The 13,586-nt window shown below is 35.7% G+C and overlaps 2 protein-coding genes and 1 long non-coding RNA gene across 4 annotated transcripts; 2 read left to right on the forward strand and 1 right to left on the reverse strand.

Moving 5' to 3' along the window:
• Positions 1-2,595: 2,595 nt before the first annotated feature.
• On the forward strand, positions 2,596-5,578 carry LOC114164019 (serine/threonine-protein kinase PEPKR2). 2 transcript variants are annotated; one of them, XM_028048474.1, is made up of 4 exons: positions 2,596-2,856; positions 3,175-4,037; positions 4,374-4,670; positions 4,941-5,578. In XM_028048474.1, exons 2-4 carry the CDS (start codon positions 3,278-3,280, stop codon positions 5,285-5,287), a joined length of 1,404 nt encoding a protein of 467 aa, XP_027904275.1. In that variant the 5' UTR covers positions 2,596-2,856; positions 3,175-3,277; the 3' UTR covers positions 5,288-5,578. The 2 variants fall into 2 exon arrangements, with proteins under 2 accessions (XP_027904275.1, XP_027904276.1); XM_028048475.1 differs by having other exon boundaries at positions 2,601-2,856; positions 3,178-4,037.
• A 1,242-nt stretch (positions 5,579-6,820) lies between these two features.
• LOC114164351 (bet1-like protein At4g14600) lies at positions 6,821-10,609 on the reverse strand. Its single transcript, XM_028048988.1, has 4 exons — positions 10,366-10,609; positions 10,173-10,293; positions 10,011-10,067; positions 6,821-7,238 (listed from the first exon to the last, which is right to left on the reverse strand). The coding sequence occupies exons 1-4, from the start codon at positions 10,425-10,427 to the stop codon at positions 7,077-7,079; spliced, it is 402 nt and encodes a 133-aa protein (XP_027904789.1). The 5' UTR covers positions 10,428-10,609; the 3' UTR covers positions 6,821-7,076.
• Positions 10,610-11,272: 663 nt separating this feature from the next.
• LOC114196045 lies at positions 11,273-13,141 on the forward strand. Its single transcript, XR_003606613.1, has 3 exons — positions 11,273-11,457; positions 11,571-11,642; positions 12,889-13,141. It is a non-coding gene; the product is annotated as an uncharacterized LOC114196045 (long non-coding RNA).
• The last annotated feature ends 445 nt before the right edge of the window (positions 13,142-13,586 follow it).

Raw genomic sequence — 13,586 nt, forward strand, 5'->3', positions numbered from 1 at the left:
GGAGGCGATTTCTTTCGTCTTTCTTGAGTTCGGATTTGCAGAGGAAGCAGCTAATACTTGTCATTTCATCATTGGGTTGGATTGGAGTCGCACTCTTCATTTTCAATTTTGCAGTTAATTATCATCAACGAGGTAAGTGAGTTTAGGATATTTTGGGTTGTGTTTGCTCGTGGGTTAGAGTGTTCGTAATTCTATTTTGGAGTTTGTTTGTGCTTGGATTGTTGTGATGTTCTGCATGGTTTCTAAATTACCACACTTGTATAGTACTACAAACAGTGTCACCTGTATAGTGCTCTGTTACTGATTTAAACGGCGTCACACCAACTAAAACACGAATTGCGAAAATGTATGAAAATAAAGACGAAAACGGTATTTAAGCCTAAAAAACATAACTCATCTAAAAATCATTTCATATTATTTTAATATTAAAATAATTTTGTAATCTTTCTTTTTTTATTTATTAAAACTTTTTTATCTGTCAAATAAGTCAAATAAATCAAATTACTCACAAACGTCACTTTTAAATTCATTCATTTTCACCTTCAAATTCTTTAATGCATTGTTTGTATTTGAGGATGACATTGTTAATGCAAAAGTATGAGGATGCATTTGATGCATTTGTCAGTGGGTGATATGTTTGTTTTAATGAATTTTAGACGATTTGTAAGAGAGGGAAATGAAGCATCCACACTTGAAGCATGAGATCTGGGGGGATAGAGTGTTCATATACGAGTGAATGACCAAAACATCCTTCACTTTAAGTTTAAATTTTACACCTAGTAATATTTTTGCAGGTGTTGAATGCAAGTAAAGAATCAATAATTGGCGTGTTAAATAGCGTTTGGAAACGACTCTAGGTGTGTTTTAGATGGATTGGAATTGATTATGGTGGTTCTGGAATCGATTTGTTGTGTTTGAAAGAGATTTTAATTGATTGTTTTGGAGGTGGAATCAGTTCTATTTTTTGTGTTGGAAGCTCAAATCCATTTTTGTGGACGTGAAATTGGTTCCATGTCTTTCATTTGGGGAAACAATAATTAGAGAAGCTACAATCACACATATTATGAAGAACAGGATCCTCCACTCAGATAAAATGTAACATTTGTAAGGTTTCTAATTAAACCAAATTGATTGAGTACCACATTAGAACAAAAGAGAATGTAGTTAAAATTTATTCCTAAAGTTTTCTTTCATTTTTTTTATCTTTTCAATTTTAACTTGTTTTTTTAATTATAAATAACATTTGTAATTTCATTCACACCTTAAACTTATATTACATTTATCTTCAATGGTAGAATGATATAATATGATTTTATTTATTATCTAAATTTTTTAATCTATCATCCCACCACATCATTTACAAACTTTCAGAAACGTTCTTCTCAAATCTCCTTATATTCATATATTCACTTTCCTTCAAATTTATTTTCATAATCATAAGGGCAATGGAAAAATTTGAACTATGCAAACTTCTTTTTTATTTATGGTCACATTATACTTGTATTAAATTTGAGATGGACCTCACAATTCATCATTTACTTTTTTTTCATATTTAGTTTTTTCCTTTTTTTTTTTCTTGAACACGACATACTTTAATCGAAAAATATTTAAAACTAATTCCTCTAGAACTATTTAAAAGGTCTTGAATTCTTTAAGACATACAATTCTTAATAACTAGAAAGATACCAAATTTTCATAATTACATTTTTATCTATGTATTTTTGGAGAAGACTTGAACTTAGGATTGAAAAATATACTCACAATCAATACAATTTAAAGACATTATGAAAATATCTCTTTCACTACGTTTGTCATACAAATCATAACACAAACTCCCTAACTACAACTTTTTTCTTAAATCCAACTTGTGAATAACGTCAATTTTATTTCTAATTAAGCTCAATTCCTTTTTTTTCTTTCTCTATTTCAATTGTTTTTAATGTGATAAGCTTTCTATTTCTTTCTAGAGTGAGTCACTCCATGTGAATGTAATTTTACCTCTTTTAGGCATGTGTTGGCCATATGGGTTGTTTATGCCAATTTGGCTACTCCCAAATTTAATGATGTATTGATGGTGTTTTCACCACCACAATTAATGAACATGCTCAAACCTCAATTTCAATTACCAAGAACCATTAACTTAAATTTAAAAGTGTAGTGTCTCAACTAAGCCATAGAAAACCACATTCCACATACACAATCTGAAGAGTTTCATATCTAACACTATATAAAACGTTATTCAGATATATTTTTTTAACAAGTGGAGAAAAATGTCACATTCAGCATGAATATATGAAAGCCGTTATAATAGTATTGATGTAAATTCTAATGAGAGTTCATCACCTACTATTATAGTTGATAATAAAAACTTGAATATATAATATACAGTTTTAATTTAAATATATAATAATATAATATTAAAAATGAATATATTAATTCATCTTACCGTATTTTGTGAAATATTGAGAGTGATTAATAGAAACGCATGAATGGTGGTGGAGGAGAGAGTGGAGTCACGTGAGGTGTGGGCCCAAGGACTTACTGTGGATGCGGCCACAGCAGAAGATAACCCTCTCTTGAAGCAAGTTAGGTTTGGTTTTTGGAAAAGAAAAAAAAGAACACTCTTCACCACACCATACACGACACCAAGAGTTCCCTTTTTCACCAAACATAACACCATCAAGATAACTCTTATTTCACCTATTTCCCCCAATTCTTGGATCCAAGATTTTTAGGGTTTCTGCACCAATCTTCTTCGCCATTCTTCCTTTTTCCCGTTTATTCTTTCTTCAACGCCTTTTTTCCGATTCTCTCTTATCTTCCATTGGAGACACTCGTTCGCTCCAAACTTAAGAGGTTCGTTCTTTTCGCGCTAATTTTCTTATGTCCAATTATTGCTGTTTTATTATTAGTAAGCCACGCTTGATCATTGGGAAAATGTTAATTCTCACACGCAACCAAAAAGTTTCTGGTTCTTCTCTTCCTCATTCTGGTGGCGGGGGAACGGGGGTTTTCCCTTTTCCCTCTGCCTTTCCCTTTTTTGCGTGCCGTATAATAATGGTGGTGTTTTCTTGAAATTGGATTTGATTGCGAATATAATACATATATATATGTATGTATGTATGTATCGGACGGGTTTTCGATTTTTGTTGATGCTCTCTGTATTGATTGTAGAAGACGGATCAGAGTGTGAAATAGGGGTTTGCTTGGGGGATGGGGTTGTTGTGATCTTGAGATTTTTGAGAGTGGTGATACTCTGTTAACGTTAACATATGTAATGAGGAAGAAAAGGAAAGGAAGCGAGAGTGATGCGTCTGCGGATCTGCCTGTTATTTTGTCTCCAAATCTTGGCTCTGCTTCGTCGAATTTGAAGTCCCATTACTCGCTAGAGGATTGTTCTAGGCTGAAGAAGAGGTGTTGTAAGGAGGAGGATGCTGCCACTGAGCCAGCTGCTTCCTTTAAAAGGAGACTCGCCGGCATTGCCACTGCTCCGCCTTGTGGGACGTCTTCGTTGATCACGCCGGGGCGAGGGCTTAAGAGGAAGATTGGATGCATCGATGTTGCTACCCAGATGGGCAGGAAGAAGAAGATTGAGGATGATTATGTGACTGGTGAGACGATTGGGCAAGGCAAGTTTGGGTCTGTTTGGCTGTGTCGGTCCAGGGTTAGCGGAGCAGAATATGCATGTAAGACCTTGAGGAAGGGGGAGGAGACGGTTCACCGAGAGGTTGAGATAATGCAACACTTGTCTGGTCATTCTGGGGTTGTGACACTACAAGCAGTTTATGAGGAAGCTGATTGCTTTCATCTTGTAATGGAATTGTGCTCTGGGGGACGACTAATCGATCAGATGGTTAAGGATGGTCCTTATTCAGAACAGAGGGCTGCTAATGTACTCAAGGAAGTGATGTTGGTCATCAACTATTGTCATGACATGGGAGTTGTGCACAGAGATATCAAACCTGAGAATATACTGCTCACAGCATCTGGGAAAATAAAGCTTGCAGATTTTGGTTTGGCCATGAGAATTTCCGAAGGTAACATGTGAAACTTGTGTTGATTATTTAACCTTGATTCCAATCTGCCTTTTGTGAAAATATATCCAGTTCAGTATGTATCAAGAAAAAAAAAATTGTATGGGGCTTACGTAGATGCTGCTGTTCCAACCACATGTTCATTAATTGAAGGAATTCACCGAAATGAACTTTCATCTTAAAACAGTGACGAATTTTGAAAGCGATAGGGTCCGCATTGTTTGCATTTAAAGCAATTGCAAATATCATTTTTCTGTTTGGCAATTTTTGTCCGTTCTGGCTGCATACATCAAACAGTTATCCATGTCTTCTTTACTAAAAAGTTGTATTATATATCAGGTCAGAACTTGACTGGTTTGGCAGGAAGCCCTGCCTATGTTGCCCCAGAAGTATTGTTAGGCAGATACTCTGAGAAGGTAGATATATGGAGTGCTGGAGTGCTTCTGCATGCTCTGTTGGTTGGCAGTCTTCCATTTCAAGGAGATTCATTGGAAGCAGTTTTTGAGGCTATTAAGACCGTCAAATTAGATTTCCAAACTGGGATGTGGGAATCAATATCTAAACCTGCGCGAGATCTTATTGGGAGAATGCTGACAAGGGATATTTCAGCCAGGATATCAGCTGACGAAGTACTTAGTAAGTTCATGATATATCATGAATGCATTGCAGATTTCCTGTTTTATCATTGAAATAATCACTTCAAATTTATCTTTGATATCACAATAACTTTAAGTAAATAGCCTTGTTTATCAGTCTCTGTTAAATGATTGTACCCTAATATTTTGGTGCTCTTTCAAAAGTGTGTCTAATATTTTGTGGACGAGAAGTTACAATACCTTCAATGTTTGAGATAGTTTTAAGTTGACTGTTTGCGTGTTATATTAACCTTATGGTTTAATTTCTCAGGACATCCATGGATGCTGTTCTACACGGCACATTCATTGACGATGCTGCCCATCAAATCAAGATTGAAGAACCAAATTGGCGCAACAACTCAACCGCTTGTTGCTGTTCCTGAACCAGGGTTAGGAGGAAATAGGATAGATAATTACTCACTTAGCGAGGGCTCATTCTCCGAAAGTTGCACTTCAGATGATCAGGATGAATGTGTGTTGATTGATGTGCTTGCCTCTGCAATTTCGCATGTGAGGATATCTGAACCAAAGAGGAGCAGGGTGTGTGGTCCCACAGGTCCGATAGTTCAACAAGGTTCATCTAACATGAAGCCTAACAACCTTTGTAAAGCATTTTAACCTACTGACAGGCTGACACCAAATATACCACTTCCTTGACTGTTCTTGCTGGGATTATAGAATCTACTTTCCTCAACACATCACACAGTGGGCTAAACCGAATTTTTCATGCTGATTCCTGTGGTAGGTTGGCCTGGGTGCCGCTTCCTCCCCAAGTTCCTTTATAGTGAGATCTAATTTCAATATTTTTTTGTCCCTTTGCTTGATAAACTAATAATGATTAACTGAAATAATTGTACAGTATTTGTGAATAGAAGGGTAATGTATCATTTTCTTGCAAATTGAATATTTTATCCTTTCTCGTTATAGAAACCTATTGACATATCTTCCTTACATATCGTGAGACTTGCATTCCCTGAACAAGAAATACAAAATTTAGTTGCAATGAAGTTCTTATTAAGGCAAGAAAAACGAATTGGTAATTAATACTTTTCTTCTTCATCTGTGCTATGGTGGTGGATGCTTATTTTCTCTTTTCCGTGATCGCAGCATTATCCAATGATTTCCGAATTTAATGGTTATGCATGTTTATACTAATGTATTTTCAAAAAACTTTTATTAGAACTTTTTAAGCAGTTACATGTGGATAAAGCTGTCAAAATAAATAAGTTGGAATATGCGAGCTAATCTAGCCCATTACGGGATTGAGTTGGATTGAATTGAAATTTTTTTAGAAATTTTTTTTATTGGTTTGTCTCATCAATCCTCAAACAGAAAATCATACAAGTGTTTTCTTTATTAAGTTGGACTTTGTATTTGAATCGGGTTAGGTTTTCTTTTAGTCAATACATTGATAATTTGTATTTTTGTGATTTTGGTTTGTATTTGGAGTCTGACATCAATTTGGAATGTATTTTTGGATTGTAATGAAGTTTATTTATATTTTAATCAAAATTATAATTTAGTTTTGATTGAAAAAATAAATAAAAGATGTATTTTTTTAATTGAGTTAAAGAATCAATCCGTTTAATTCACTAACTTATTGTAGGTCGGACCAGATTCAATTTTTTTTGATTCGTTAATAAATGAGTCAGATTAGATTAATTCACTAAGTGACCAATCCGATCGAACCGGACTGTACCGAATTACTCATTTTGACAGCTCTACCTATGAACATACAATTAAAACGACATACAATTAAAACTGTTTTACATTAGTACATTTGCTTTTTTTTTTAATTTCCTTCGATCAAAATTTATTTAATAAGATCAAGATTGGAATGCCGGGAACAGATATGTTACTTACTTAAGTACAAGTTTTGTATATTGAATACGTCCCATCTATTTATCATCTATTTGGAGAAATAATAAATCTTATTTAAAAAACAAATAAAAAACCCCTGTCTTTCAAAGTTTTGGATAAAGATTTCATTCCCGTGGTACAAAGATTCGCAATTTGCTTTTAGCACGCAACAGTGCACTTGGCAACAAAAACAAACCAGATAGCTCCATTTTGAGGGCTTTAAATCCAAACAGGTTATTATCTATTGTCACACTATTAACTCAGTAAAGTTCAAGGATGCTATTAACTGCATTTATCAAATATAAACATTATATTTTGAAGAGAAAAGAGGATTTTGCGATCTACTAAACAAACAAATTATCCTTTCTGTTACACAGCTTAAAGAAATTACTGCTTCGACCAAGAAACATAATTCGGAAGTCGAAGAATTTTTATCAGTAAACTGCAACAGGTAGAGTAGCTTTTATGTACAAGAAGATTAGGGCATAACAGTGACTGGTGAGTAATCCCAAGAAGGCCCTGAGTAAAATCTTTCAGGTACGAGCCATCATTTTCTGGACACCTTTGACCAGAGGTATACTATAAAGAAACAGATTAATGCAAAAACAATCACGTGAACAACATGGTTGGCACCATTTCGGACGATGCTCTTGTTCAATCTTCTTAAATTATTCTTCACTCCAGCTTGAGCTTTTATCATTGTCAATTGCTGTATTGAAACAGACACAATCAAAATATTAATGAGACAGTTTGATAATTCCTTGCCAAAAAAGAGAGAATGTGTCAATGTATGATCAATTACTATAAAACAAACTTTCAACAGAAAACACCCAAAAGACTTTCATCTGTACTCATTTTCGCAAGTAGAAAATCCCACTACTACGAAAAATATAAAATATTGGACAAAAGTGTTCATCAATTTATGAAAAAACACTACATAAACATCTTTTGTTTAATCCGGAAGCATTACAAGTTGAGCAATCCTGAAGTTTTCGGATTAGGCAATCCAAAAGGTAAAGTAAAACTTCAAAACTATATAATCTCCATCAAACCCAACGTTTTACTCTCTCTCTATTGTTTTAACCCATTTAATAAAATCTGGTTCGTTGGGAGATAAATATATAACTTCTAACATATCATTTAAATGTTTTATGTGCAAACTTACCAAAAACAAGATTCTTCCCTTTCTCACCCATGCTCATCGAGCTGAAAAATGTTTTCGAATTATTCATAGTGATGTCTCTCCTGTCTTATCTCATGCAAATTATAAATACTGTAACGTTTATTGATGACAACAACCGCTTGACCTGGGTTTACTTTCTTCATTCTAAAGCTGAAGTTTTTACAATGACCGCTTCATCTTGTCTCGGCATTCTTGTCCCTACACGCCTAGGCAAAATGTCATTGACAAACATAAAAATCAGCATTTCATTGAGTTCACACTTCCCTTGCCTCTTGCAGCCTCTATCCCTCCCAAGTTTTGGGTTGAAGATCTATCAACAACTATTTTTCTAATCAATCATCTTCCTTCCCCGGCTCTTGGGTATGATTTCCCTTTCTTTGGTTTGTTTTCATGCATATCCTAATCACGCTAATCTTCACCATTTTGATTGCTTATGTTTTGTCCACCTTCCACCACTTGAACGTAATAAGCTAGGGGCTTAATATGTCAAGTGTCCTTTTCTAGGTTATAGTACCATTCACAAAGGGCTTTTATGTTATGATGCTACTGTTAATTGTATACACAGCTCTGAATGTTGTTTTCTCTGACCAGACCACCGACATATTGTCCCATGTCCTAGTTGTTCTTCGATTGGTTGTTTACACTTTCCGAATTTTCTGGTGTTTTTCATTTTAAGAATGGTCTAAACTGGGCAAAGTTTATGCCAAGTGAAATCCTAGTATGTCCCTTCTCACACCTGATCCATCACCCATCCTTGCTCCAGTAGTTTTGTAACGCTCACAACAGGTTTCTCGTAGCTAAATAGGTACGAATTTGGACCAATTTATTTTCTTATTATTTAATCTGGCACAATTATTCCTACATGTTATTCCCTGATAGTTAAAGATGTTGATTGGGTCAACGCAATGAATGGTTAACTCAGAGCCCTTCATGAAAAATTCACTAGACATTATTCCTCAACCTTCAGGAGTTAAGCCCATTGGTTGCAAATGGGTTTATTCATTGAATTCTGACAACACCCTTAATCATCATTGTAAAGCCCATTTGGTTGCTCTTGAAAATTGTTAGAGATCTAACATCAAATATATATATATATATATATATATATATATGTACGTAAGTGGAATGCAGATCTCATCTTACAAGTTGGTTTTATGAGATTAAGTTAGACATATACCCACTTGCTCAGATGGTATCAAAGTTTGTCCTGGTCAAGTTCATTGGGGTTGTTATGCTACCTAATGTGTGGCTCCTGATGAACCACCTATAAATATTTAATCACATGTTCGAGATGTTCGCTCTTTGAGGTGAAGGGGTATGTTGAAAATCTCACATTAACTAGGAATAAGGCCAAATTACAATATATAAGAGTGGTCCAAATCTCACAAGTCGATTTTATGAAGTTGAGTTAAACATAAACTTTATCAAAATCATTCAAAGCCTATCTCAGTCAAATTCATTGGGGTTGTTCTGCCATTCATCATTAGGCTTCTTTTAGACCACTCACAAATATGTAATCCCATGCTTGAGATGTTCATTCCTCGGTCAATTGATGGGTAGCCTCAATTATCTAATCATTATACACCCTGACATTGCCTTTTCTATCGAGCAAGTGAGTCAATTTATGTAGAGTCCTCGCCATCTTCATTTGGAATTGAAAGGCACCTATACTTGAGACCTAATCTTTCCTACTACGCAATCTCTCAGTTTGGTTGGCTATAATGATACAAATTGGGCTGGTTGTTTTGATACATGGAAATCAGTCAATGGTTGGTGTGTGTTTCTTGGTTCTATGTTAACCTCTTGGAAGAGTAAAACGCATTCCCCGGTCTCTAAGTCCTCAATCGAATCTGAGTATAGAGCTATGTCTAATACTTGCTCAGAAATCATTTGACGTTGTGGTCTTTCGGTTAAGCTTGGCTTCCCTCACCACTGTTTAACTGCAGCAGTACTTCCACACCCTCCTTCCCTCGACCAACCACCATTCTATGTTTATCCAGAATCGTTTTTTAGGTCAGAGGTTCAAAGTGTAGTAGCACCATTAACACTATGGTTTTTCCATTTCATGTCTGATCCTCAACATTATAAGAAATTGGACCTAGAAGCTACATTTTTTTTTTCTTTTTGAGAAACATTTCCTGCCAGACACACCTTTCATTTCACATTTCAATAACTGTAGAATTTAAATCGCCTAAAGCACAAGTATTGCTTGAATCCAAGGCCCTCAAAACCACACTCCTCTCCCCCCCAAAATTCAAAACAAGAAAAAAAATAACAAAAACTGAAAAAATTACATACCACTTGTTCCAGAAAATCCCTCTGATACTTGACCTCTGTACCAATATCTTCAGCAACCTGCGGCAGAAACATACGAAGTTTAATTTCACGCGAACATCATTTAAGAATCAGAAAAGAGAAAAGGGGATAGAGAAATAGGAAAATATATAAATAGTGAAATACATTTCTCAATCTTCTAACTTGGCCACGAAGACCGGTGATTTCGTCGTCGAAGTCGATGCCCGGGTCGATATGCAGTTGGATTTCATCCGACGATGCAACGGGTCGGGTGGTAAGTCCCTCACTGCAATTGTCGCAAATTCAATTGATGCAAAAAATCTTTGTGACGAATGTAAGAGAGAGAAAAAAACGAAACCTGGATCGATAATGAGCAGCATCACCGTAGAAGGAGCCACCTTTGTGGGGATTGGTGGACATTGAAATGGAAATTGCAAACCCCAAGAAATTAATTCAATATTTCAGAGAATGAAAAACTGAGTTGCACACAATTCAACTTTCTAGGTTTCGTGTCAACGCATTCAATTCATTGCAAATTCCAAGTTACAATTCTGCCCCAAATGCACCCTCACATTTACCCAACCATGTCCACCTTAATTTGTTAGATTGTAGAATATGAAAATATATAAATTTTCATTCTTTATTTTGTCACCTAGTTGTTCTTTCGTACAAGTTAATTAATCTTTATAAAGTAAATTTTGGTTTTGTAAAACGTCCTTTGACAACTACTTTATGGTCCCAAATATATTTCTCAAGTATTAATATTAAATTTTGTTATGTAAACTTAATATTTTTTTAAAATGTCATTCGCACTAATTCTATACAATACTCCGTGTTTTTTTTTTACTTTGATTGAAAAAACACAATATTTGTTTCCAAAGTAGCAAGTTAGAAAAAAGAATTAAATAAGATGTTATTTACAAGGATTAATCAAAAAACATTATGTGAAAATTTGATTCCTCCATTTTCCAATTTAATTTTTTTCTAAAAGTTTAAATGGTGAGAAATTTATTTTCTTAAAAATGTTCTTTTATAAATTTTACATAAATTATTAAACTAATTAATTAGTACATTTTTATTTTGATAAAGTTATGAATTTATTTGTCTACCTTATATTTATTATTGACTATTTTTTCTAATTTGAAATTGTGAGTTTTTCTTATCATCTTGATATATAGCCCCTCTAATATTTATTTATATTTTAATTTTGTAAGCCTTTTTTTTTTTCTTTTCTTTTCTTTCTATCCCAGAGGTTTGGGCCTGGCCCTTCGTAGGACCAAGGGCAGCCCTCAGAAGGGCACCCTACCCTGCCAAACCCCCTCACAGTTTCACATCACCTTGTTTTCAGAGAGCCAGTATTCCCTCAACCTCTTTACGAAAGCAGAAGTCCTCTGCTAGGGCACGGTGAATCTTCCCCCTTCGAACTAGCTAAGTTCGTTTTGGCATTCAAGTAAGTAAAATCTGGGAACTCTCCTGGTCTTTCCCTTTTTCCGTTGTTGGGCACATGAGTTTGGTGGGGATCTAACTCCGTACCTTTGTTTGGTCATGGTTTCGTGGTTGCAGCTTATTGTAGTAGTTACTGAAGCTGTGGTGTTCGGTGGTGTGAATCCGTTGTGTTTGCTAGCGCTTAAAGAGGTAAGGGGAGCTATGTGTTTAAGTTTAAAGTTATCGTAGCATGCTCATGTTCTGTTCCATGTTGTGGGTGCTTGAATGGTGTTGAATCGCGAAAATAAATGGTTGGCTATGTTCTGGATGTTGCTCTGTGTCGTTTTTCTGCCTTGCATGTGTGTTTGGGAATGGATCTGGGCGGTCTCCGCCACTGCAGGTGGGTTGAGAGTGGTGAGCTCTGCTATTCTCGCCCAAGCGAGCTCGTCTCGCCTAGGCGAGAGTATTAGAATGCTCACCCTGGTTCTGCCTCGAGCACTCGCCCAGGCGAGGGGCTGCGTTTTGAGCGACAGGCCAGCTCACTCAGGCGAGACAGCGTCGCCTGAGCGAGAGATCGTGAATCTTCCAATGACCCACTGTTGTAAGCTCGCCTAAGCGAGAGTCAGTCGCCTGAGCGAGACAACTTCTCTCGCCTGGGCGACTACTCCTAGCTTGAGCGAGGCTGCTGCAGCGGGTGGTTCCAATTTTGTTTTTCCTCTTTGTTTGATGAGTGAATTGTGTGATTTATTTATTTACCCCTTTCTTTCAAAACCTAAAGCATGCGAATATATATATATATATATATATATATATATGGTTGCTTGAATCTTATGAACTAAAAGTTGGTATGTTGGCATGAATAACACATGGATTTTGTTTGGTTGGTTGGTTGAGAACTTGCATGAGAATTGAATGTTCAAGATAAAGGTGGTGGTTATGGTATGAAATATGAATTTGGTGTGATAGGCGTAATTCCATGAGTCTCGTGGGGAGGCCTCATGGTGGCGTGTAGTGTATATACTAAGATATGGATTCAAGTAAGGATCGCATCCCGAAACTCTAAAGGGGTCAGTGAGTCTCAGGTAGAGAAATCTGACCCAAGTGGTGAGAGTAGCGGGAGGCCCTAGTCTTTGGCAGGATAATGGCCCTAGACGCTTAAAGGCTAACCTTGTGTGTGGTAGGGTGAAACCCATTGGCAATGGCTCTGCAGAGCAGTAGAGGCCACCACAAGTGCAAGCGTCCAGTGAATCCGATCTTAATATATGTATCCGGATAATCGAGTCATAGTGTTTTGCTTGCTTGTCATAACATGAATTATGTGCCTCTGTGTTGTATGTCTGGGAATGTTTATGCACTTATTCCTTTATACCATGATAAGTCTTATATTGCACTAGCTTACCCTTGCATGTTGTGTTTGTTTTCTGTTATGTTTTCTCTCTTGCGATGATCACCAAAGGAGCAGATGAGAGGGAGGTTCGAGATGGATCCGGGAGAAGCAGCGGTGCAGCTTAGATCTTCTTGTCTGGATGTCTTAGGAGTAGTTTCATGGCCATGAGGCCTTTTGTATTAGTTGCCCCGACTGGCAACCTTTTTGCAAAACTGTTGCCCCATTTTGAATTTCCTTTTGCTTAGGACTATGTGGTACGCCTAAGTTTTCCTTTAAGTAAATTCCTGATGACTGTAATAGTTACCTCCCTACGTTTTATATTCATCTGAGTGCTTCTCGTTATTATGACTGTGTGGTATTTTATTTAGTAGTGTAATCTATTAAAATGGGATGTCACAAATTTCGATTCAAAAATAAATACATATTTATCATATTATCTTAAACCATTAATTTAAATTACAAAATTAATTTTCAATTTGTATTATCAAATAAATTTTTCACTGTTCAAATATTTTAAATGTTACAGATTTTAAATCACAATGCTTCATTATAAAAAATCATATTTTTCGACAATACTGCTGTGGCGGATCATGGAGGCACTGAGAGGCTTGGCCCTTCCCAAATTATAAAGAGGGTTTAAAATGTTTTTAAAATTTAATATGTTTTATATATTTGAGATTAATATATATATATATATATATTAAAAAACTTTGATACTATCTAAAATATTATTAAAGATCCACCACTGTTATATACTTTAAAAATAA

This window comes from Vigna unguiculata, chromosome 9 (assembly GCF_004118075.2).
Source record: "Vigna unguiculata cultivar IT97K-499-35 chromosome 9, ASM411807v1, whole genome shotgun sequence".
NCBI classification, from domain to species: Eukaryota; Viridiplantae; Streptophyta; class Magnoliopsida; order Fabales; family Fabaceae; genus Vigna; species Vigna unguiculata.